Source organism: Labeo rohita, chromosome 17, assembly GCF_022985175.1.
Source record: "Labeo rohita strain BAU-BD-2019 chromosome 17, IGBB_LRoh.1.0, whole genome shotgun sequence".
Taxonomy (NCBI): Eukaryota; Metazoa; Chordata; class Actinopteri; order Cypriniformes; family Cyprinidae; genus Labeo; species Labeo rohita.
In genome coordinates this window covers 21274500-21297370 of record NC_066885.1, presented here as the reverse complement: position 1 = coordinate 21297370, position 22871 = coordinate 21274500, and the positions used below count along the sequence as shown (strand labels likewise).

General features: G+C 35.6%; 3 protein-coding genes across 4 annotated transcripts in view; 1 reads left to right on the top strand and 2 right to left on the bottom strand.

The window, feature by feature from the left end:
• Positions 1-364: 364 nt before the first annotated feature.
• Positions 365-12761, bottom strand: dhx32b (DEAH (Asp-Glu-Ala-His) box polypeptide 32b). The gene is made up of 11 exons (XM_051134268.1): positions 12341-12761; positions 11840-12033; positions 10977-11355; positions 9436-9666; positions 9252-9345; positions 8796-8945; positions 5086-5277; positions 4760-4900; positions 4400-4590; positions 3875-4065; positions 365-1545 (listed from the first exon to the last, which is right to left on the bottom strand). Exons 1-11 carry the CDS (start codon positions 12587-12589, stop codon positions 1365-1367), a joined length of 2193 nt encoding a protein of 730 aa, XP_050990225.1. The 5' UTR covers positions 12590-12761; the 3' UTR covers positions 365-1364.
• Positions 12762-14423: 1662 nt separating this feature from the next.
• On the top strand, positions 14424-19841 carry LOC127179876 (fibronectin type 3 and ankyrin repeat domains protein 1-like). Its single transcript, XM_051133662.1, has 11 exons — positions 14424-14554; positions 16020-16176; positions 16294-16418; positions 17501-17582; positions 17838-17912; positions 18048-18113; positions 18199-18364; positions 19105-19248; positions 19335-19412; positions 19546-19590; positions 19667-19841. The coding sequence occupies exons 1-11, from the start codon at positions 14431-14433 to the stop codon at positions 19754-19756; spliced, it is 1152 nt and encodes a 383-aa protein (XP_050989619.1). The 5' UTR covers positions 14424-14430; the 3' UTR covers positions 19757-19841.
• adam12b (ADAM metallopeptidase domain 12b) overlaps positions 19816-22871 on the bottom strand; it is a 120578-nt gene continuing 117522 nt past the window's right edge. For both annotated transcript variants that reach the window (XM_051133660.1, XM_051133661.1), the window contains exon 23: positions 19816-22853. In XM_051133660.1, coding sequence (XP_050989617.1) covers positions 22814-22853 — 40 coding nt within the window. In that variant the 3' untranslated portion in view covers positions 19816-22813. The remainder of the gene's footprint in view (positions 22854-22871) is intronic.

Sequence of the window (22871 nt, the reverse complement as noted above, 5' to 3'; positions counted from 1 at the left end):
GTGTGTGAATTGTGGGGACTTTCCATAGACTTCTACAGTTTTTATACTGACTAAACGATATTGTCTATCCCCTAACCCAACCCTAACCCTAACCCTAGCCCTCACAGAAAACGTTTGCATCGCAACAATTTCAGATAAACATCCTTTACTATTTTTATCCTTGTGGGGACATTTGGTCCCCACAATGTAGCAAAAACAAGTACACACACACACACAAAACACAATAAAAACATTATATTTCTATATCTCTGGAGATTCAGACTTAATGCCTGAATTTGTTTGGATTTTTTTAATGTTTATAATAAGTTAAAAAAAAACACTACAAGAATCATTTCTCACAACACACTAAACCATGTAAAAACAATTCACACAATGTTGCTTTTAATGAATCATGAAAATTTACATCATACAGCAAATTTCTACATCATCATAAAACTTTTTTAATGTGTGACCTTAACGCATTCACCACAGGAAGCGTCTAAAAATAAAAACAGTCACTTTCTGCTTATGTTTTAAAATGAAAACCGTTATATTTAGGTGACTGCAATGCAGTGTTCAGTTTGATGTGAAACATGAATGGATATTAATAGTATTTAAAGTTGCAGTGATGTTTGGCAAGTATACACTATGGAACATTTTACAACATTGTACAATACGATACAATGAATTAAGTACTGGATAATTTCAGAACATTTTTGGACTTAAAGTAGTTTGAAAAAAACAAATGCTTGGCAAAAAAAGAGCTAACACTTCCAACTTCTTATTTTATGTAAACTATTACAGTGAATTTAAGATTACTATCTAATCAAAATATTATATTAGCTGAACAAATACCTTGCAAATAAATACATATACAATAATAATAATATTTTAAAAAACAGTATTCACTAGCAAATGGAAAGCATAATCAATGCAAAATAAAATTAATGTCCTATAATGCTATGGCTAAATCACATTCTATTTTATAGATATTATTGAAGAATGCTAACTAGTAGCTACAGTTTATAAAGCACATTTTAGACACCATAAAGTCAACGACAGTTTATTCATTAACTACTGCACAGCAGTAGGTTATTTAAATTGCTATTAATTCAGCAGAGAGAATGCAAACTGTACAAACTGTTATTACTTTGAAGCATTGTCCCGGGGACTTGAAAAAGGGAGCACACTAAATGTTTTCTCCTTGCCCTTTGAATTTAAGCAACAGATTACATCTTTTCATCATTATTGATTAATCAATCAAACTAATTTGGATTCCTCGTTGTGCCTCAGAAATTCCATAGTTACTATGTAACAGACCAGCAGCATAGACATCCTGTTTTGTTGTCATGATAACAAAGTGGCAAGACATACTATTTCCCCGGTCACTGTATGGTACAGCGCTCATGGCTTTGTTCCTCACTGGCCGGGCTGCTGGGGGTCTGGGATTTTCTTTTGCCTTTAGATGGGGCAGCTGAACCGTGATCTATAATGTGCTGCAGTAGGTCTTTACTCTCGCTAGGTGGCAGGTTGTAGAAGAAGTACTGCGGCGCCATCTGAATGAACCTGTCACAAGCAAACAGCAAAAAAAATGATTACAATGCACAGAAGAACAAAGCGTTTCAATGGTTAATGAAAAAGAGTAAATGGCTTGCAACCCCTGATTATAAGGAGGTTTAAAGCTTCAGTAGGAAATTTGAAATGAAACAAAAAGAATTTATTAGAGGAACACTCCACTTTTTTGAAAATAGGCTCATTTCCCAACTCCCCTAGAGTTAAACAGTTGAGTTTTACAGTTTTCGAACCCATTCAGCCGCTCTCCAGGTCTGGCAGTAGCACTTTTAGCATAGCTTAGCATAGATCATTGAATCTGATTAGACCGTTAGCATCTTGCTTAAAAATGACCAAAGAGTTTCGATATTTTTCCTATTTAAAACTTGACTCTTCTGTAGTTACATCGTGTACAAAGACTGACTGAAAAAGAAAAGTTGCATTTTTCTAGGCTGATATGGCTAGGAACTATACTCTCATTGCGGCGTAATAATCAAGGAACTTTGCTGCCGTACCATGGGTGCAGCAAGCGCAATGATATTACGCAGTCGTCAACTCTGCAATTCTGCATCTACACAAACTTAGTGCCGGTCACTTTCAGGCACTGCGTAATATCATTGCGCCTTCTGCACCCATGGTACGGCATTAGAAAGATTAAAATAATTAATTTTAAAGCACAGCCAGCACAAAATCAGACTTTAGCACCTTTTTTTACTTTGAGATTGTTCTAAGGTAAAATACTGATTTAAAATCATAACAAGATATAGTTTAATAGCTATGATAGTGTTTTTGAAATCAAATCTTTGCATAGCTATGACAGGAAACACTGGCATCTAGCAATCCCTTGGCAAAAAACTGTTAATTTAAAAACAAAAGCATATACATAAACCCAAATGGGAAGTTGTAGAGTTGTAAAAAAATTATGGTTTTTGAGGAAAACATTTTAGGATTTTTTTTTGTATATAATGGACTTCATTGGTGCCCTGAATTTGTAGTTTACCCAAAATGTAGTTTAAATGCAGCTTTAAAGGGCTCTAAATGATCCCAGTTGAGGAAGAAGTGTCTTATCTAGTGAAACGATCGGTCATTGTTTTCGAAAAATAAAAATTTGTATACTTTTTAAGCACAAAAGCTTGTGTAGCACAGGCTCTGTGATGTGCATCCATCGTTCTTGAACGACTCGTTCAGTAGAGCATGTGCAACATCACGTGGTGTCACTCGATGCTGATTTTGCTAAAATGAACAAAATGACTTGAAAAAAAGATTTGTTCATTTTGCTGAACGAGACTCAAAGGTCAGAGTCGGTAAAATGATCTGAACTTCCCGTCACTACTACGAATCACGTCTTTGAATCACCACAAGTTCATCATCTGTGTGCTCCAGCTCAAAAAGGTAGAGTATGACGAAAAGCTCCATGTTATTTTCTCCTACAACTTCAGAATCGTCTGACATCGCTGTACCTTTTTGTTTGTAAACAGCGTTTGACTTACTTGCACTTTCTTAGTCTTTGCGCTTTCGCTTTGTAAACACTGGGTCTCTGGTTCCGCCTTCATTCCGCGTGACCTTTCGACATGATTCGATAGTACGTGAACATGCATCCCAGAGCCTGTGCTACACAAGCTTTTGTGCTTAAAAAAGAAAAACAAATTTTTATTTTCTGAAAAAAAATGACCAATCGAAAAATTACCCTTCTTCCTCGGCTGGGATTGTTTAGAGCCCTTTGCAGCCGCATTTAAACTAAATTTTGGAAGTTCAAAATCGGGGCACCAATGAAGTCCATTATATGGAGAAAAATCCTGAAATGCTTTCCTCAAAAAAACATAATTTCTTCACGACTGAAGACAGAAAGACATGAACATCTTGGATGACAAGGGGGTGATTACATTTTTTTGTGAATTGTTGTTCTGGAAGTGGACTTCTCTAACATTTTCATAACTGTAATTTAATTACTCATTTTTTTTCTGTTTTTTATTTATTTTGTAATTAAATGACATAATTCTGTTACATGTAACTAGTTACTCCCCAGTGATGATTAGGTTTAGGGGTCATAAAATTGTATGCTTTCATACAAATCAAATTGTCTGAATTCATGTGAAATCAGCACCTCATAAAACAGTTATGTCTTCTCATAAAATACATTTGCTCTATCACAAACAGATAAACTACTGCCAAGTACTGCATCTGTTCAGTCAGTATGGAGCTTTTGTTTTTGGGAATTATAGCTAGATTAACACAGCGGAAAAAAGTCACTTTCTGAAACAAATACAGCTGGAGTTGTTTTCATTGTGAGTATTAATTCTGTGGTTTAGTGTTTTCAAGACAAAGCAGATGATCCGGTACGTACTCATGTGCTGAGATCTGCGAGACGGTTCTGATACAGTTGTTCTCTGACAGCGTGTGCTCATGGTACAGAACCCATTCCGGCAGGTTCTTCTTGTGCATCTCGGTTCCGTAGCCAGACAGTGGGTGGATCTGAGCCACGTGTTTATGGGTCAGCATGAAGTAATTCCCTGACCCGTCAATATCCCTCGCCACCTGGAAAACCCACATAGAGATTAAACAATGGAAAATGCATTAGAACAACACGAAGGCAGTGTTTTAGACACACTAAACACACGTAAACCACTGTGCCACTTACTAATCTGCTTTAATCACAGACGTTTCTCTCTCAATAATTTGAAAAAGAACTAGTTCACCGATTTCCACTGTTGGGCATTAACATAGTGCACTTTGAAAACAGACTAATCCTCTTTCTAGTTCAGCTTTAGAGACACTCTGACCTTTCAACATTAGGGAGTTTTTTTTGTACAAAGCACAATATTTTTGTGTGTTTTATTACAGTATGTTTAACATTTCTGTATATCCATACCTGCATGAAGAAGCCAGATAGTAGGGCACGTTTGATGTTCAAGGTGTTGCTTTTAGAGCCAAAGGCAGGTAAGGACACTGGCAGCTCTAGCCGTTTCAGGATTTCTTTTAGCTCAGAGCGTATCGCATCTGCTGTCTGAAGAGCAGACAGACTGAGGAAATGGTCTTCACACCATCGTTCCACATTAGAGTCTAAAATACAAATGTGAATGTGAAATCAAAACTTTATATATTACAATAACAGATTTTAGTAGTCAGCTACTGTTTACTGTCCTGTTTAATTCACAGTAATGGCTGTTAATGGATATGCATATGAATTATAGACTTTAATTAATTGTTTTAATGCACAAAATTCACTCACATGGCCCTTCCTTAGCATATATGTAGGCATCAAAGATGTTAATAAGGGTGAAGTGGTCTCCCTCTGCATGCTGGAACCTCTGATGACACAGTAAGGCCTTCTGTCTCAGTTCCACTGGGGGTGTAAGGAAACTGCTCGGAGCTAAATTATAAAGAGAAAGAGTTTTATTAATAATAATAAGACATATTTAGTGTTTTTTGTTATATGTAATGAAGGTACAACAACAGTGATCCGACATGAGTTACAAATATAACTGAATGGAGTACAGACATATTGGAGTGCAGACACATGGTGATACACCTGTTGAGTGGATTGTACAGGATTACCTGTTAGCATGGCAGCGATGGTCAGCACTTCACACACACAGTCAAATTCACAAGACGCAAGCAAAGTCTTAGCCATCTGTGGCTCCAGAGGAAACTCTGACATAATAATTCCAATCTCGGACAGATTTCCATCGTCATCCAAAGCAGCAAGATAGTCAAGTTCCTCTAAAGCTTGCATGAGGCCCTCTGGATCTATGGTAAAGTGAAATTTTTTAAATGCATTTCAAAATATGAAAACAGGTTTCCAAGTTTGCTATAAATCTCTTCTAGAAAAATAATATTATATATGCAGTGTATATATATATATATATATATTGGGGGTGTGACGAGACACTTATCCCACGAGACGAGACGAGACACGAGACTGGGTTCACGAGAATGAGACGAGACAAGATTTTTAAACTTTTCTTAAGAAATCCTCAATGATTAAATATATAGAGAAAATAGTATTTTATTCAACTGAAAAAGACAAAATGCAAAAAAAAAATGTAGGTGCATTTTGAACTTTATGAAATTACATCTCTATTTTAATGAATTATAGGCAGTAATAAACAACATTTAAACAAGAGCTTCACGATTCTGGATAAATTGAGAATCCCAGTTGTTTTTAATAAACTGGAGATCACAATTCTGGAGAAAAAAAATTAGAAAACTATACAAAATAACGTAATTTACTAGTGGTTCTGACAAACTGTTCATATATTCATTTAAACAAAATAAAAAAAAAAAAAACATTCAATGAAGGAGTCAGTGTCTCACTTCATTAAGACTTGCTTTGACTACTGAAATCTCTTGAATGAATGATTCAATGACATACTTTTTTAAAACGGGCAGTTGTCGCCAACTCCTGGCGGAAGAGGTTAAGCGTTACTTTACATACAAGATAGTTTCGTTTTGATCGCTACTGTACACAATATGTGTTTATACCCAAACTATAAACTTTTATCACAGTACTTCTGTTATTTTAAATGTCTGTAACACAGAAATAATGATTATAATGTGGTTGAAAAGACTGTTTGTGTTGCTCTTTCTGCGTTCACATTTACCCCGACGCTCTGATTCATTAACATGGGCAACAACAAAACGTCCTTCTCAGGCTCCACTGACACTCGCGATGTGAAACAGTCCTAATAGACACGTGGGTCACGTGGGTGTTTGAATCGACATCTCATATTTTAAGGATTTATCATGCAACTCTAATGTAAACACTGCAAAATGTTTTACAAAGATTTCTTCATGACATCCGAGATCTCGTCCTACGTTCTATATATATATTATTTTCTAGAATACATTACTTTTTTTTTTACTAATTAAAAAAACTGTCCCAGTTTTGTCATTGACTAAAACTAACCATATAAAATTGCATTGAAATAACTGAAATAAAGCTAAAATAAAGATCATAAATATAACTTAACTTAACAAAAAAATGAAACTACAAAAGCACATACCACAATTGCTAAAACTTAAACAAAGGTTAAAATGAAACCCGGAAATACAAAAATACACATTTGTTCAAAATCTTACTAAATACTATGATAATAAATAAAGTTAATCAACTTCAATTTAGGGCTGCCCTCGACTAAAGATTTTTATGGTCAAATAGTAGTCGTTCATTTTCAGCATTAGTCGACTATTAGTCGCATGTTTATTATTAAACCATATAAATTATATTTAATTGCCCTTAAGCGCACGCAAAAAAGCTTACCACACCACACTGGCAGATAATATAATTATAAATATAACGTTTTAATAATTTATTGATAAATTCAGCTTAAGAGATGAAGTCGGCGACACTGACTCGTCATCTCCGCCTGTATGCGTGTTTCATGTTTCATATGGATTACATAATCTGAGAATATTTGTTTTCCATTTAAAAGTGCATCCTGTTTGTTTTATTTTACAAAAGCGCAACACTTTGTTGTTATTCCAAGTGCACACAAATAAACGCAGAGTCTTTACAAATTCAAAAGATGTAATGCCTTTTCTCTGTGTATTTTAAGAGTATTTTGAGAGAATGTGACCGCACCGGTGCCTCCATCTGTCACACTCATTTTTTAATGTAAAGTTGCTACTACTTACATATGTCAGATGAAAAGCCATATTTGAGGTCAATGAATGACTGTATTACAACACAGACCAGCCGTTAACAACACGTCACGGACTGTGTGACTTCACCACTTCCTGTGGATTTTTTATTTTAAGCGACTAATAAATTTTGGTTAATCAAGCCTCTTCTCGTCGACTAATGGCTAGTCGACTATTAGGGGGCAGCCCTATTAAATAATAATTGTGTAGTATTTTAAAAGATAGCAAATAAATTCTAGTTGATTTCAATAAAATATGAACAAAACATAATTATGAGTCGTTAAAACAACAAATAATTGTTAAAACCACCTGAGTAAGTATTATTGTGAGAACAAGTCAACGGGTTATCTACTGATAGCTGCAATGCATTTTTCCTAAAGACAGTACAGACAGTAAATAAACAACAAACTCTCACTAATTTGTAGCATCATAACAAAAGTGCCTCACATATTTGCATCATGAGATAAACAAGTTCATCTAGTTCATCACACCATGTTGTTTTCACAGAAACGCTGTTGTCGTAGGTCCACTAATGATGCTGCTCATCTGACTGGTGCGTGTTATGGAAGCAGGTTATCTCTGGAACAATGAACCCAGTCAGAGTGCTGTCGGCTCAGCTAACGCACGGCTCACCACCTCTTAATACCAGCAGTGAGCGGGACAGGCCCATCTGCACCCTTACTGTGAGCCAAGAGAACCTGGCTGATCCCAGCTTTGCTTGGCTGTTGTAAACAGCGGATAGTGAACAACTTGTTTGTGTTTACATAGACTGCTCAGATTCGTGAGAGAGATTCTACAAAACAAGTGTATGAATAATTTAAAGTGTTTGTCTTCAGATGTGGAAAAACATACATACATTCACTGTTTAAAATCAGATTACACAATATTTTAATAGTTTAATAGTAGTGCAAAATTTACACTGAGGGCAGGCCCCGGCCCAAGCCTGTAAGTGATTTTTTTCGTTCTGGAAGTAACCGCATAGCAACTGTATATCTGCCGTAATATAATGCTATGTTTAAAGATACTTGATTAAAATTTAAAGGGATAGTTCACCCAAAAATGAAAATGATGCCATCATTTACTCACCCTCAAGCTATCCTAAGTGTATATGACTTTCTTATTTCAGACAAATACAATAGGAGTTACATTAAAAATGTCCTGGCTCTCTCAAGCTTTATAATGGGAGTGAATGGCTGTTGAGATTTTGAAGTCAAATAAACTGCATCCGTCAGTCCTAAAAACTACTTACGCTTATGCATCATCTGCTGGAATGTCACTTTCTCTTGTTTAGTTTATAATGTTTAAAATATGGATATTTTTCTAACACAAATGCATTGATTCACTTCAGAAGGCCTTTATTAACCCTTGGAGCTGTGTGGAGTACTTTTTATGATGGATGGATGCACTTTATTGGACTTTAAAATCTCAACAGCCATTCACTGTCATTATAAAGCTAGGAAGAGCCAGGACATTTTTAATATAACTTTGATTGCGATCATCTGAAAAATGAAAGTCATATACACCTAGGGTGGCTTGAGGGTGAGTAAATCATAGTTTAATTATTATTTTTGGGTGAACTATCCCTATAAAGAGATTACATAAATTGTATAAGAACTGTATCTCACCTGGTCTGTCAATGAAGTCGCAGTGGCTCAGGCCAGCAATTTCCATGCGCTTCAGGAAGAGCACAGTGGAAGTGATGTCAGACTCAAGAATATGAGGGATGCTCTCAGCAGGAAGTGACATGTCCTCTTGATACAAACAGAAACACTTGCCTGCAGAAATAAAACATTTCAGGCATATGATACATGCCAACAATTTTAAGAAAGACTTTTATTTTAATTAAACATACCATTCAATAGTTTGTGGATGGTAAGACTTTTTAAATATTTTTGTCCAAGACTGCATTTATTTGGCAACAATTTTAGTAAAATGTCTTTGCTGTCACTCTAGATCAATTTAATGTGTCTTAGATGAAAAAAAATCAGACCCAAAACCTTTGAACGGTAATGTGTGTAGAATTGTGCATTAAAATGAGTTATGTTTTTATTTTAAAATTCTAAAAAGCAAAAACTGCTTACCTGTTGGGCCTGCGAGTTGTTTGCGGCTCTCAGCTTGGCTCTTGCTGATTGGTCGAATAACAATGGAATTGGCTCTGATTCTGGGATTGTACACCTGGCACAATAAAACATCACTGTTTCATGCCCACCAATCAAAATGTATAGAATATATAACAAAGAGCTTATAATAAGGAATACTACATACATATCTTTTTTGCACCCCAGCATCAATCACAAAGCGAATGCTGTGAATGGCCCAGAACAAGTCTTCACTGGGGCTGCAGGTGAGGAAGACTCTCCTACTCTTGCTCTCCTCAGAGAGCAATGAGAGACTGTCTCTTTGCGCAGGGCACAGAGACACAGGCACCAGCTCGCCATGAGACAATGCAAGATTGGCACCCTCTCTCCGCAAAATAGCATGGGCACATTCAATCTCCTTAAAAATGAGAAGAGAAAGAGAAGTTTCTATTACCATGAAAATGGGACCATTTTCTGTTATATGCTAGATTCCCTGAAGGAAAGCAGGATGACATTTATGTGACATAAAACTAAGGATTCATTAAAATAATGATCAGCCCACTGCCTGGGCTCACAGAGGCTGAGATGATAATAAAAAAGTCCTTCAGTCTGTAAAGCTGAGAGTAAATTATCAGCTTATAAATAATTAAATACTAATACTATTTTTTTATGAATTAATGAATTTAATAAATACTATTATTCAATTTATAAATAAAGAAATTAAATCATTATACATTTTAAAATATACATACAGTGCTTTGCGAAAGCATACATACGTTTTTTCTCATTTTGCTATTTTGCTGCCTTATTTTAAACTGCTTCAAATTACGTTTTTTCCACATCAATCTACACTCCATAGACCATGACAAAGCAAAACTTTTTGCAAAGAACTGTCACATATTCGTAAATGTATTAAAAATAAAAAACCTGAAATAAGTACATTGCATAAGTATTCATACCCTTAACTCAGTATTTAGCTGAAACACCTTTACAAGTTATAAATTCACAATTCTGACTTTATATCACATGCAATTGTGAGAAAAAAAGTCTGAAATGTGAGATAAAAAGTCGCAATTACCTTTTTATTTTTTTATTCGGTGGCAGGAAATAATGTATATAATTAATTATATACATAAAAAATTATGTAATATAATTAAATATCATCTTATAAATTATTATATATTGTTTTGTGTATTTATAAATTATATAATGTAATAATGTAATAAACAGAAATATTACAAATAAATAGTTATTAATTAAAAAAGCTAAAAATACAGTAAAAAAATGATATTATATTATGTATGTGAAGAATGTAATTTATTTGTTCATTAATAAAATTACTTGTAAATAATAAATATTTCAAAAAATGTCAACAAAACGAAACAATTACAAACGTTTAGCAATATTTTGCTTATTAAAAGGATTAGTTAACTTCCAGAACAAATATTTACAGATACTTGTACTCACCCCCTTGTCATCCAAGTTGTAAAGAAATTATGTTTTTTGAGGAAAACATTTCAAAAAGGATTTTTCTTCATATAGTGGACTTCTATGGTGCCTGTGAGTTTAAACTTCCAAAATGCAGTTTAAATGCAGCTTCAATGTTTTCCACAAAAAACATAATTTTTTCTCACGACTGAAAAAAGAAAGACATCTTGGATGACAAGGGGGTGAGAACATTTTTGTTCTGGAAGTGAACTAATCCTTTAATAGTTAAATGTCTCTTACTTGCTCGGTTGCCAGAAATGTCACAATGTCTCCATGCTTTTGGTTCTGATGTATCTCCAGAGCCAGTCGAAGAGCAGAGCAGAGGTAATCCTTCACACCTCCTCTCCCACTACCATACACCACCTCGCACGGCTGCGGCCCATCCAGCCGGATCTGAGGAATGCTTCCATAGTGATGTAGCAGTTTCTCAGCGGAGTGAGGTGCAGTGAGGATCACCAGCCTCAGCTCTGGACGTGTGAGGAGCACGTCTTTAAGCAGCCCGAGGAGCAGGTCTGTGCTGACGGTGCGTTCCTGGGCCTGATCAATGACCACCACGCCACACTGCTCCAAGAGGGGGTCCGACATCATTTCCCGGAGCAACACATCATCTGTGCAGTATCTGCAAAGCAACAGATGTCATTGCAGGCCTCTTCAAGAGTGCAAATCAGCACTTAATACAAAATCTAAGACAAACAAAAATAATGAGCCGAGCAAAGACAAGCAGATGTGATTGAAGGATAATTTACTCTGGGAATTGTCAGTGTTTTCCTTAAGGTCAGTGTTTTTAATTAAGTCAGACCCTCTCAGCTGTTCTAATCACTGTTCTGGCTCTTTGTTCACCAGGCTGACTTACGGCTGCTCTGAAAGCTCTGATGAAGCATATGGGCAGTACGGAAACACGGCAGCTGCCGTGGAGACCCTCAGACCGAGTCCCCTCGGCCTTTTGTTAGCTTTTATATTGTTTCGAAGGACAGGCGCCCCTGAAAAGGAGATGCACGTGTGCTGGCAATGAAGGGGGGAGGGGCCGATTGCAAAATTGAATGGAAGAAAAAGTCCAGGGAAAATGACCAAATAATATAGGATCCTAGGGATCATATACACACCTCAGTACAGTGTCAGGGGAGCAGCAGGTCTGAAGCGGGATGCTGTATCCGACCTCATTGCCGATGTTGACATCCATCTCGTCGGCCACACGGAGGGCCAGTTCCACTGTGCTCTGTTGGTGAATCTGAGTGCACACTACCATGCCATTCTGATACTGCGCAGACAGGCAAAACTCTGCACACCACTGAGGGATCTAAAAGAAGATTAACACAGAAAACCATATGCTGTAAGGTTATTCAAAAATAAAACGCACAAATTAGATCCTTTTGCTACTTTCAGTGATAAATGAACTAGTAGCAGTGAATCATTTGCATCTACCTCATATGGTCTTTTGCTTAAAAGATGAAGCAATGTAACGCACTATAATGTTTACATTAAATTCAGTTCAAGATTCAGCCCTAATTTATCATGAACAGGTTGAAAATACCAAAGAAAATATTAAGATACTCATTTAAACGGCTATGAAATGAATATCCTCATTATATAACATATAAACTCACCTGAGTGCTTTGTCCTGTTTTAGCTGTGCCAGTAACTATCACAATCTGGCTGCTCATCAAACTGTCCACAAACTCGCATTTCGCTCCCCACACCGGCAGAGCTTTTCTTTCTCTTAATAGTTTGTAATATCTTGAAGAAAAAGGGAGCCCGTCGAACTGATTTAACTCCAGGAGATCATCTGTATCAGTGTCTTGAGTTTCGCTGGTTTCAGATAATTTCTCCACATCTGTTGATAGCTCCATCTCCATCGTTGCCCTTAAGCGCTTCTCTCTTCAATTGCACAAATAAATCAAACTGAACAAATCGACTGAATCACGCTCTATTAGTTATGTGACATATTTATGGCTCTAAACAGGATACCTCCTCCAGATGAGTTTCAGGAACCCGCGCTTAGGAGATACAGACCCTTTGTGTCATCAGTTGTCCCGCTCAAGCACTAGTGATGTCCGATTCGTAAGCGAATCGTTCTTTCGAATCGGATCTTTTTAATGAACCGAGAATCGGTCGTTCGCAAAGTGCACTGAATCGGATTGCTCTCGATTCAGCAAATGCTTGTAAGAGCGATTTAAATGTAGCAATTTCATTAGAATTTACTTAATGGGTTTTGATTGACAGTTTTAACAAGACATGAAACTTGAGTTGATTTTAACTCAATTTGAACTTGAGTTGATTTTAATAAACTATTAAAATATGTCATATGTTTTCAGACAATGTAAATTCTGTTTGAATTCTTGTTATAGGCTAATGCCAACATATTTAAGTTCTACAGATTCATGTGGAAACATAAAATTACACAAAACACCTTTATTAATAAAACTTCTGCAGTCAATGGTTCTCATCTCAGGGGCCGGGGCCAAATAGGGGTCATGAGCAAATGCCCACCTGGGCGACAAGATGACTTAAAATGATTGAATTTGTGATTAATTTTAAATGTGTTATTTCTAGACCAGAAAAAGTAGTTTTTTCTGGTTGTACAGCTTCCAAAATATTTTGAAAAAATTGCAAGCAAAACATTTATTTTAAATCCTTTAAAGCGTGTTTTTTTATTGCAAGTATAAACAAGAATAATTTCAACATTTAAATAAAAGATTGGATGACAGCATAAATAAAGGAAGACAATAAAGGACATAATAAAAAAAAATCAATTTATGTAGGCCTAACATTCAACAGATCATTACAGTTTCACAAATTTGACATTTTTACTGTTAACATTTTTAGTGTCGTAATTAGGTAGTTAAAGTCACAGAGAAAATTATTATATTTGGGTAATGTTAAGAAAAAAATACATTTATGGATATATTTACTTATTGTATAATATTTTAAATTATTTTAAATTTATTTTAATTAAAATAAATACATTTACTATATGCAGAGTGGGGGAAAATGCCCCCATGGGGTAAAACGGATTTTGCAGTAAATTATCTAATTTTCAGCAGTAAAAAAAAAAAGTGTTTTAAAGCTTGTTTTGTAGAACATCACAGTGATATATGAGAACAGTGGGGCCTGTAGATAGGGAGTATGTGTTATTTAATAAAAATATAATTGTATTGTATTTATATATTGTATTTTATAATTGTATATGTATATATAATGACATAATTTTTTTCTGGTGGGAGCCAGGTGGGATAAACGCCCCCAGGGGGCAATGGGCAATTACTGTAGTTATTCTGTTCTATTCTGTTCTATTAGCTCTTGAACTTTAAAAAATTTAAAGCGTTAATATGCCGGGACCACGCGATGACGTAAAAGAATCATTGAATCGTTTTTGACCTGTGATTTGTTCGAAAGAACCGATTCGAACGTCCCGTCATTAGCGCGCTGAATCACCGCTCAGACGCAGATTTGGAGAGGTCATGTGGTCATTTAATCCCACCACAATAGAGCCTACAATAAGTGACTACAGGGTGAAACAAGGCTTCACTCTCAATAAGCATACATCGCTCATATTAAAACAAGCATCACATGCTATAATTTGAACATCTTTTGGAAACCTGAGTTTTGTGCAAAGAAACAATTAAATGGTCCAAAGATTGCGCGCACTGCCGCACCAATGATGTCACCATGACAACGGTAATGCTCGCACAGTCAGATGTGCGGGAGAGAGAGTGAGGCAAACACACAGCAGACTCCTACTATACAAACTGTCATCCTCTGCGTGGGGATTTCTCTACACTACACTACAAGGACACTGACTGAGACAGCAATGAACCCAGGTAGACATTTGATTCGTGTTTTGTGGCTAGTAGTTTATACAATAGTCAGGACATTTGTTATCATAAAAAACTAAACCCAAAACTTGCCTACGTTTGCTAAATATAGTAGAGCGCAACAAATATCAAACAAGAGCTGAAAACTTAAGGCAGCTTGTTTAATGTCTGATAGAAAAGTTTTTAAAAATGTGACCCTGGAACACAAAACCAGTCATAATGGTCAATTTTTTTGAAATTGAGAAAATAAGCTTTCCATTGATAGATTGTTAAGAATTGTTAGGATAGGACAATATTTGCTCAAGAGAAAATCTGGAATCTGAGGGTGTAAAAAAATCAATATATTGAGAAAATCACCTTTAAAGTTATCCAAATGAAATTCTTAGCAATGCATACTACTAATCAAAAACAATAAGTTTTAATATATTTATGGTAGAAAATTTACAAAATATCTTCATGGAACATGATCTTTATGTAATATATGGATTTTTGGCATGAAATAAAAATAGATAATTTTGATCCACGCAATGGTATTTTTGGCTATTGCTACAAATATACCCATGCTACTTAAGACTAGTTTTGTGGTCCAGGGTCACAAATCAGAAAAACTTTATTCAAAACAACACCGCTACAATATAGTTTTAATAATGTAGTTTTTATATTTCGGTCACACTTTAGTTTGGGGTCCAATTCCCCCTATTAACTAATAATTATGATTTTTGCCTCAGTAAACTCCTAATTTGTTGCACATTAATAGCAACGTAGATGTTAAGTCATGCAGAATAAGTCATTAATATGTGTTGTATTAGTACTAATAAACAGCCAGTAATATTCATATTATAGCATAATAATATAATAATCATATAATATAGCATATAAGATTCATGCTATATTATAATAAGGAACTAGTTAGTAGAGACTTGATTTCTAAAGTGTTACCTGTGTAGTTTTTAAAAATGATTAAAATCTCACTACTGATTTTATAACTTTACAAAGACCTAAATTTTATTAATTAACAAATTAATTTATTCATTTTCGCAAACTTTGCAACATTCCCAGATCTGTTTAGGAGAATAAAGGCTGAAGTTTTCTAAAGCAACAGTGATTAAAAAGTAATGGATGATCTTTTAACTTATCACTAATCCAGGAACAATCTTTTGTGGTTAGTTATTCTTGGTGCATTGTTATGTGATATTCATGACCTTTATTAAGATGAAACCAATAGGCTGCAGTTTACAAATATGTCACACCTGAATAACAAGATGATCATTTTATGCATGCTGCAGTATCAGATAACTGCATATTAACCTTAGGTTGGTTTGGGTTTCAACCCTTATCAAAACAGTAATATGACTATGTTAGATGTTACTGCAAAGCTAAATATGTCTAAAATTTGCATTAACCCTACAACTTTAATATAAACAATCTGCATGCTATTAAGAATCTACAATTTATTCTTTAACTTCTCCAGAGCTTACTCTTGTGATTGGGAAGGTCAGTCACCACAGTATCGAGCTGAGCTGGATGAATGATGAGAATAAACCTGGAAATGGCCCTCCTGAACGCTGGACCCGCTTCTCCGTGGAGCAGATGGACCCCGAAACACACACATACAGCACTGTATACATGTCAGTTTTCTCTGTTTGACTGTGAAAATTATTTCTTTGAATATTAAAGTTATAACAACATATTCAAAACCTTTTTAGCAACACTTGTAAGAACAATATGTTGGTGTTTTATCACAGAGGGTACAGCACTCATCATGTTGTAAAGGACTTGGAGTCCAGCACCTGCTATAGTTTTAGACTGAGGGTCACCAGAGCCTCAGGGGAGTGCAGCCTCAGCCCTGTGATCTCTATCTTCACCACACGTGAGATATTTCACCTCCAAGCAAAGCCTTGGTCTATTATTTTCTTATTTTAAACCTAGTAAATCTCATGCTCCTCTCTGCTGTTAATGACAGAAACACAAACTTTAAGACTTGTATGGCTTAATGTAATGTAAATAATGTCTCTTACTGAAATATGTAGTAGAAAACCCATAAAAAGACTTAGGTTATTTAAAAAATCCACATCGTTTTGGACTATGGAGGGCGACATAATTTTGATTATGTAAAATGGTTGCACTTGGTGAGCTACTGGCTCTACCTGTTGCTATTTTTACCACACAACTTGGAAAATAAAATACTGATACGATGACCACAGCTACTGAAAGAGCTCGCAGGTGGCAATGGATTTAAGCGTAGGCTTAAACCAAATGCCATACCATCAAGTTTCCCCACAAGGAGTGTAAACGCCCCCGTATATCCGATCTGAAAAACTCCTTCAGCAGTTGCGGCGTCATGACAAGCGTCGGTCGGCATGTTTACGTCCTGCCAGGATGGCATCTAGCGTTTCTTGTCTGCCGTTTGTAAGCTCTTTCAGTAGCTGTGGCCTACTAAAAGCCTCAAAGGCTTCAGGGCTAAAGTGGAGAGAACAAAAAGGCAGTAGGAAGTTGTATTCATATACACAGGCATCATCCCATTCTTTTCTCTTCTTTTTATTTATTGTGTGTGAAGACTTCCATTGTTTCTCTTGTTGCCCTTTGACTGAAAATTAGGGCTGGGAGTCGATTCCAAAAAGAACTCTCCACTCATAGCCGTTTTCAGTTCAACAATGCTTATCAGTGCATATCAGTGTTTTATTTTTCGAGTTGTGTTGCGGTAAAAAATACCAACAGGTAGCGCCAGTAGCTCACCGAGTGCAACAATTTGACATAATCAAAATAATGGCGCCACCCTTAGTCCAAAATATCTATGTAACAAAGTGGATTTTTAAAATGATGTAAATCTTTAATGGGTTTTCTACTATATATTTCAGTAAGAGACATCATTTATGTTATATTAAGCCACGCAAGTCTTAATACCCAGGGTTGCCTTTAATGTTTTATAATGTTTTGATGCTTTGGCCACAGGAGAGCCCTTCAGTGGGAAGAACCTCCACCAGGCTGTGAACAGGGAGGATGCGGAAGAGCTGACCACAGTTCTGCAGTCAGGGTGAGAGCACATTCACACTTCAAAATCACTTAAAGCTTCTTCATATGTCTTAGTATTAACATTGTAGTAATTCAAGAAATATTTCACCCAAAAAATGTCATCTTTAATCACCCTCATGCCATTCTAAATTTGTATGACTTACTTTCTTCTGTGGGACAGGATGATTAACGATGCCAAATTTTAATCTTAAAGTGAAATATCCCCTTAAATCCCAGTTCACACATAACAACCCCTCTCATGTAATTCCTCTTTTAGAACGGTCGACGTGGATGTTTATGACAAAATGGGTTTCACCCCTCTCATGGTGGCAGCACAGAAGGGTTTCACAAGGTAAATGTGCTTATGTTATTACTCATAGTCTTCCATCAGTCTTTGTTTAGCTATTGCTATGCAGTTTAATGAGAGAAAAGTCTCCAAATATAGTCATATATATCTAATAATGATCAGCATCTGTTTGGTTTGTAGTTTAATGGACATTTTGGTAAATCATGGAGCTGATATTAACAAGAGAGACAGCACTGGAAAAGACAGGTAAGCCTGCATGTGCTTTTTCAATGCAGTTGAATTTTATAATTAACGTATTCTAATATGTTCACCTATCCATGTGTTTTTTCAGTCTAATGCATGCCTGTTATGCTGGTCACCTTGACACAGTGAAGTATCTGCGTGACTGCGGCTCCACATGGCAGTCTCAAGACACGGACGGCTGCACGCCGCTCCACTGGGCTGTGGATGGAGGACACCTGGCTGTCATTACATACATGATCCAGGATGGTTGTGAGGTCAGAGGTCAATTTTTCAACCATTTAATTTAATTTTAAAGGGATAATTCACCCAAAAATGAAAATTCTGTCATTAGTTACTCACCCTCATGTTGTTCCAAACCTGTAAGACCTTCGAAACAAAAATTTATAGGTATTTTTAAAGATGTCTTCGATTAATTCTAAAAGCTCTATGACCCTGCATAGACAGCAGTGCAACTACTACATTCAAGGCCCAGAAATGTAGTAAGGACATTGATAAAATAGTCCATGGTTCAACTGTAATGTCATAAAGCTACAAGAATGAAAGTGCGCTCGTGAACAGCGTTGAAAACTGACATGGAAGAGAAGAAATTGTTGAATAAAATCATTATTTTTCTTTTCTTTGCACACAAAAAGTATTCTTGTAGGTTAATAAAATTACGGTTGAACCACTGATGTCACATGGACTATTTCAACGTTGTCCTCACTACCTTTCTCAGCCTTGAATGTGGTAGTTGCGTTGCTGTTAATTTGTGTTCCGAAGATGAACGAAGGTCTTACGGGTTTGGTACGACATGTGGGTGAGTAATTAATGACAGAATTTTCACGTTTGGGTGAACTATCCCTTTGAAAGTATTTCATATGATCAGGCATCTGAAGTTATGGGACTTCATTGTCGCTATTTCACAGAGTTTTCTTTTTTAGATGGCACACTTGTCAAATGCTGAGCTTGACCCTGTGTTGTCAGTTTAAAGCATGTGTTTTTGTACTTTTGACAGGTGGATGTGATGGATAAAGTGTCTCTCTGGACTCCTCTCATGCGTGTGTCAGCCATCAGTGGAAACGCTGCGGTGGCCTCCATCCTCCTCCGGTCTGGAGCTGATGTAAACGTCCGTGACAAAGCTGGCAAAACACCACTAATGGTATTTATCATCAAAACAGCCACTAAAATTGTCAAGGACGAGATGGATGGCATTATTGGAGGTTTTTGCTTGGTTATAACTTTTAGGTCGCTGTCCTGAATAACCATGTGGAGCTGGTGAAACTTCTACTTGACAGTGGAGCAGATCACCACATGAAGAACGAGGTAAAAGATTACGATTATTACGATATTCATAATGCATAAATGATTAAACAATAAAGTAGTGCAATAAAAGATTTTGCCACAGGAAAACTTGATAACACCCCTCATAAAATTATATTTACACACCCTAATGTAGTATGGAGCAGGTGCAGCGGATATGGCGAAAGCATTTGGGAGACAGGTAACCTGACAATCTATACATGAACACATTAATATTATTTTGTAGCTTGGAACAAAAAGACAATTTCTGTTTTTAGAGCATCATAAACTTGCTGGACAACATAAGCTTGGAAGATTCAAATCGACTGACATCAGCAGGACAGTTCTGTTATGGAGACAAGAAATGATCTTTTATTAAAAAACAACTTTTATGTTTCTGTAGTGTAAAATAAAATGAAATTGAATTCACAATAGTAATACCCTCATTTATTGTTGTCATTCAAGTCCTTACATTGCCAGTATCCAGTTTAATTTTTTTGAAGGCATTCACATTTCCCTTTTAATATCCTAATTCACAGAAATAAAAATTGACTTTATATAAAATTGTAACACAATGAATTCAACACCCAGCGCAAAAACTGAGCAATCATCTTTGACCCCAGATTGACAAATTATCTGTCAAAAAAAAAAGGTGAGCATTTAATACATCCACATGAGTGCATATAAAAAGGTGAAATGTACATACATTGCTGTAAATAGGTAAACAAGAACATAAAAACACAGACTCAGGCTTGGCTTGACTGAAATACTGTGACAGCTGGGTTTGTTATACTCCCAAAGCAACAACGCTGGAATATAATGTGGAAATACTGAAGTGTAATTTCCCCCTCAGGGTGAAGTACCAAGCAGAACAACAATCTAATAAGTTTATGAATAACAGTGAGTCCAGCTGTGCATAAAATGAGCTGTGTTATGGGCAAGAAGGAACCACTTGTTGTGTAAAAATGCCATAGTTGTGACAAAAAACACCAGCAGTGATATTTACTACATCCTGTGTAATTTACATCATCTTGATGTTGAACACTTTTGCTAGAAGGTAATGAAAAATGGCTATTTGGCTACAGAGACTACTTTAATCATTCAAAAGTTTGGGGTCGGTAAGATTTTTTTTTGGTTCTCTTATAAAGCTGTATTTATTTGATCAAAAATACAGTAAAAATAGTGATTTTGTGGAATATTATTACAATTTAAAGGAAATGTTTTCTATTTGAATGAATTTAAAATGTATTTTATTCCTGTGAAAGTAAAACTGAATTTTCAGCATCATTACTCCAGTCTACATATCTATGTTTTTGAACAGTAAAATGTTCAAAAACGAAAAATGAAGAACTGAAGATTTTTTTTTTTTGTAATTCTCTTCTGCTCATCAAGCCTGATTTTTCCCCCTCTTATAAAGCTTTTTATTTGATGACAAAGTACAACAAAAACAGTAAATTGTGAAATATTTTTATTATTTAAAAAAAGTTTTCTTTTTGAATATATTTTAAAATGTACTTTATTCCTGTGATTTTAAAGCTGAATTTTTAGCATCGTTACTCCAGTCACATGATCTTTCAGTATTCTGATTGGCTGATTTTCAATAATATTCTGATATTCTGCTCAAAAAATATTTATTATTATGTTGAAAAAAGCAGAGTAGAATTTTTTTCTGGTTTCTCTGAAAAACAGAAAGTTCAGAAGAACAGCATTTATCTGAAATAGAAATCTTTTGTAACATTATAAATGTCTTTATCATCACTTTTAATCCATTTAAAGCATCCTTGCTAAATAAAAGTATTAATTATTATCATTATAAAAGTATTAATTTTTATAATTTCTCCCCTATGAACAGCAAATCAGCACATTTGAATGATTTTTTAAATATCACATGACACTGAAGACTGGAGAAATGATGCTGAAAATTCAGCTTTGATCACAGGAATAAATTACATTTTAAAATAGATTCACATTTTACTGTTTTTGCTGTATTTTGGATCAAATTAATGCAGGCTTGGTGAGCAGAAAAGACTTCTTTAAAAAAAAAAAAAGATTAAAAACCTTACTGTTCAAAAACTTTTGACTGGTATTTCAGAATTTTTTGATGAAGAAAATGGTCAAAAGAACACCATTTATTTGAAATAGAAATATCTTTACTGTCACTTTTGATCAATTTCATGCATCCTTGTTGAATAAAAGCATTAATTTCTTAAAAAAAAAAAAACTGACCCTAAACTTTTGATTGGTAATGTATACTGTCAAAAAGAAATACAGAAGAGAAAATTCAACATCTATAACCTCAAGTATTGGAAGATATTTCACAGAACGTGTGTATACAGCACAACAAGGCCATTATGACACAGACATGACAGCTGTTGGATCCTGATGGCTCAGTGGAAACGCTGATTTGCAATGCCATGATATTTTAAGGTCTGTGGTGTCACTACATATTTTGTGTTTCCACTGATATTTCTCTGAATGTTTCAAAACATTTTGGAAAAAGGAACATCACGACCTTTCAAGTGTTTGGACTATAAATACTGACTGGATTTTCTGTAGATGAACTTGACATGTCACTGCTATGGCAGCTGCTATTCTGCTCTCTAGGTACGGCTCGGCCCCTAGTTGATGTAACTCAAGTTTTGCCTGTTTAATTGTCACATAATTTGAGGTATCATTCATGATTGTAACACAAACAAAACTGAATGCTTAGGGCTAAAGTTGTAGCAGTAGTAACAGTGATTCTTGTTTTGGCACAATGATATCTCAAGCACATGATTTTAAGGTACTGTAGTTCATAAAAAGTTGGGTTGTCAAAGCCTGTAAGTATGACTGCCACAGATGAATGAACAATAATGGCTCATATCATGACATCATTCGTCATTATGCCTCATTCAAGTAATTGTTAAGGTGTTTTTGCACTTAGTGGCGCTGATTCCAGTCCTGCATTTAGTCAGATTTCATGTTGCTTGTACTCCAGTATCCCAGACATGCCGTGTTATTTTAAAGCAGGTCTTTTTTTGATCCTCACAACACTGACGTGAGTCTTACCATAAGATAGATTGAAGAAAAACACTTGGAAAAATGAAAACATGATTTGTGGCCTTATTTTCAGTCAGCATTTTTTCAACATTTTTTTGAAAAACAAACTAATGGTCATACAGTTAAAAAAACGTGTCAAGCACAGCACATAGTTTCCTCCTCACAATAAATATACATCTTAAATAGTTCTGCAGTACCTGAGCGAGGACAAACAAACACCTTTTTTGAGGAGGCGCAGCACCAAGGTGTCCGGTCAGCCCTCTTCTCTGTAAGACCCTCCGTGGAGTTTCTGCAGGGGTGGTCACTTGGTCCGACAGAGTTTTCATAGTGCAAACAAGTGTGTTCAGATGCTGGTGAAATTCACCCAGTGCTGTGGTGTTTATATGTCAATGGTCATAAAAGGGCTGTGGTAATCTGGGAAGAGGTCTGCAATGTAAAAAAAAT

Bases quoted from the DNA above. Each gene is read 5' to 3' on its own strand.
- dhx32b (XM_051134268.1), bottom strand. From the start codon at position 12,589: ATGGAGATGGAGCTATCAACAGATGTGGAGAAATTATCTGAAACCAGC. The intron at 5,278-8,795 runs GTGAGATACAGT...ACTTTACCATAG, and splicing joins CGACTTCATTGACAGACCAG to ATCCAGAGGGCCTCATGCAA. The intron at 4,066-4,399 runs GTATGGATATAC...TGGGTTTTCCAG, and splicing joins TATCTGGCTTCTTCATGCAG to GTGGCGAGGGATATTGACGG.
- LOC127179876 (XM_051133662.1), top strand. From the start codon at position 14,431: ATGTGCGGGAGAGAGAGTGAGGCAAACACACAGCAGACTCCTACTATA. The intron at 17,913-18,047 runs GTAAATGTGCTT...TTTGGTTTGTAG, and splicing joins GCACAGAAGGGTTTCACAAG to TTTAATGGACATTTTGGTAA. The intron at 18,114-18,198 runs GTAAGCCTGCAT...GTGTTTTTTCAG, and splicing joins GACAGCACTGGAAAAGACAG to TCTAATGCATGCCTGTTATG.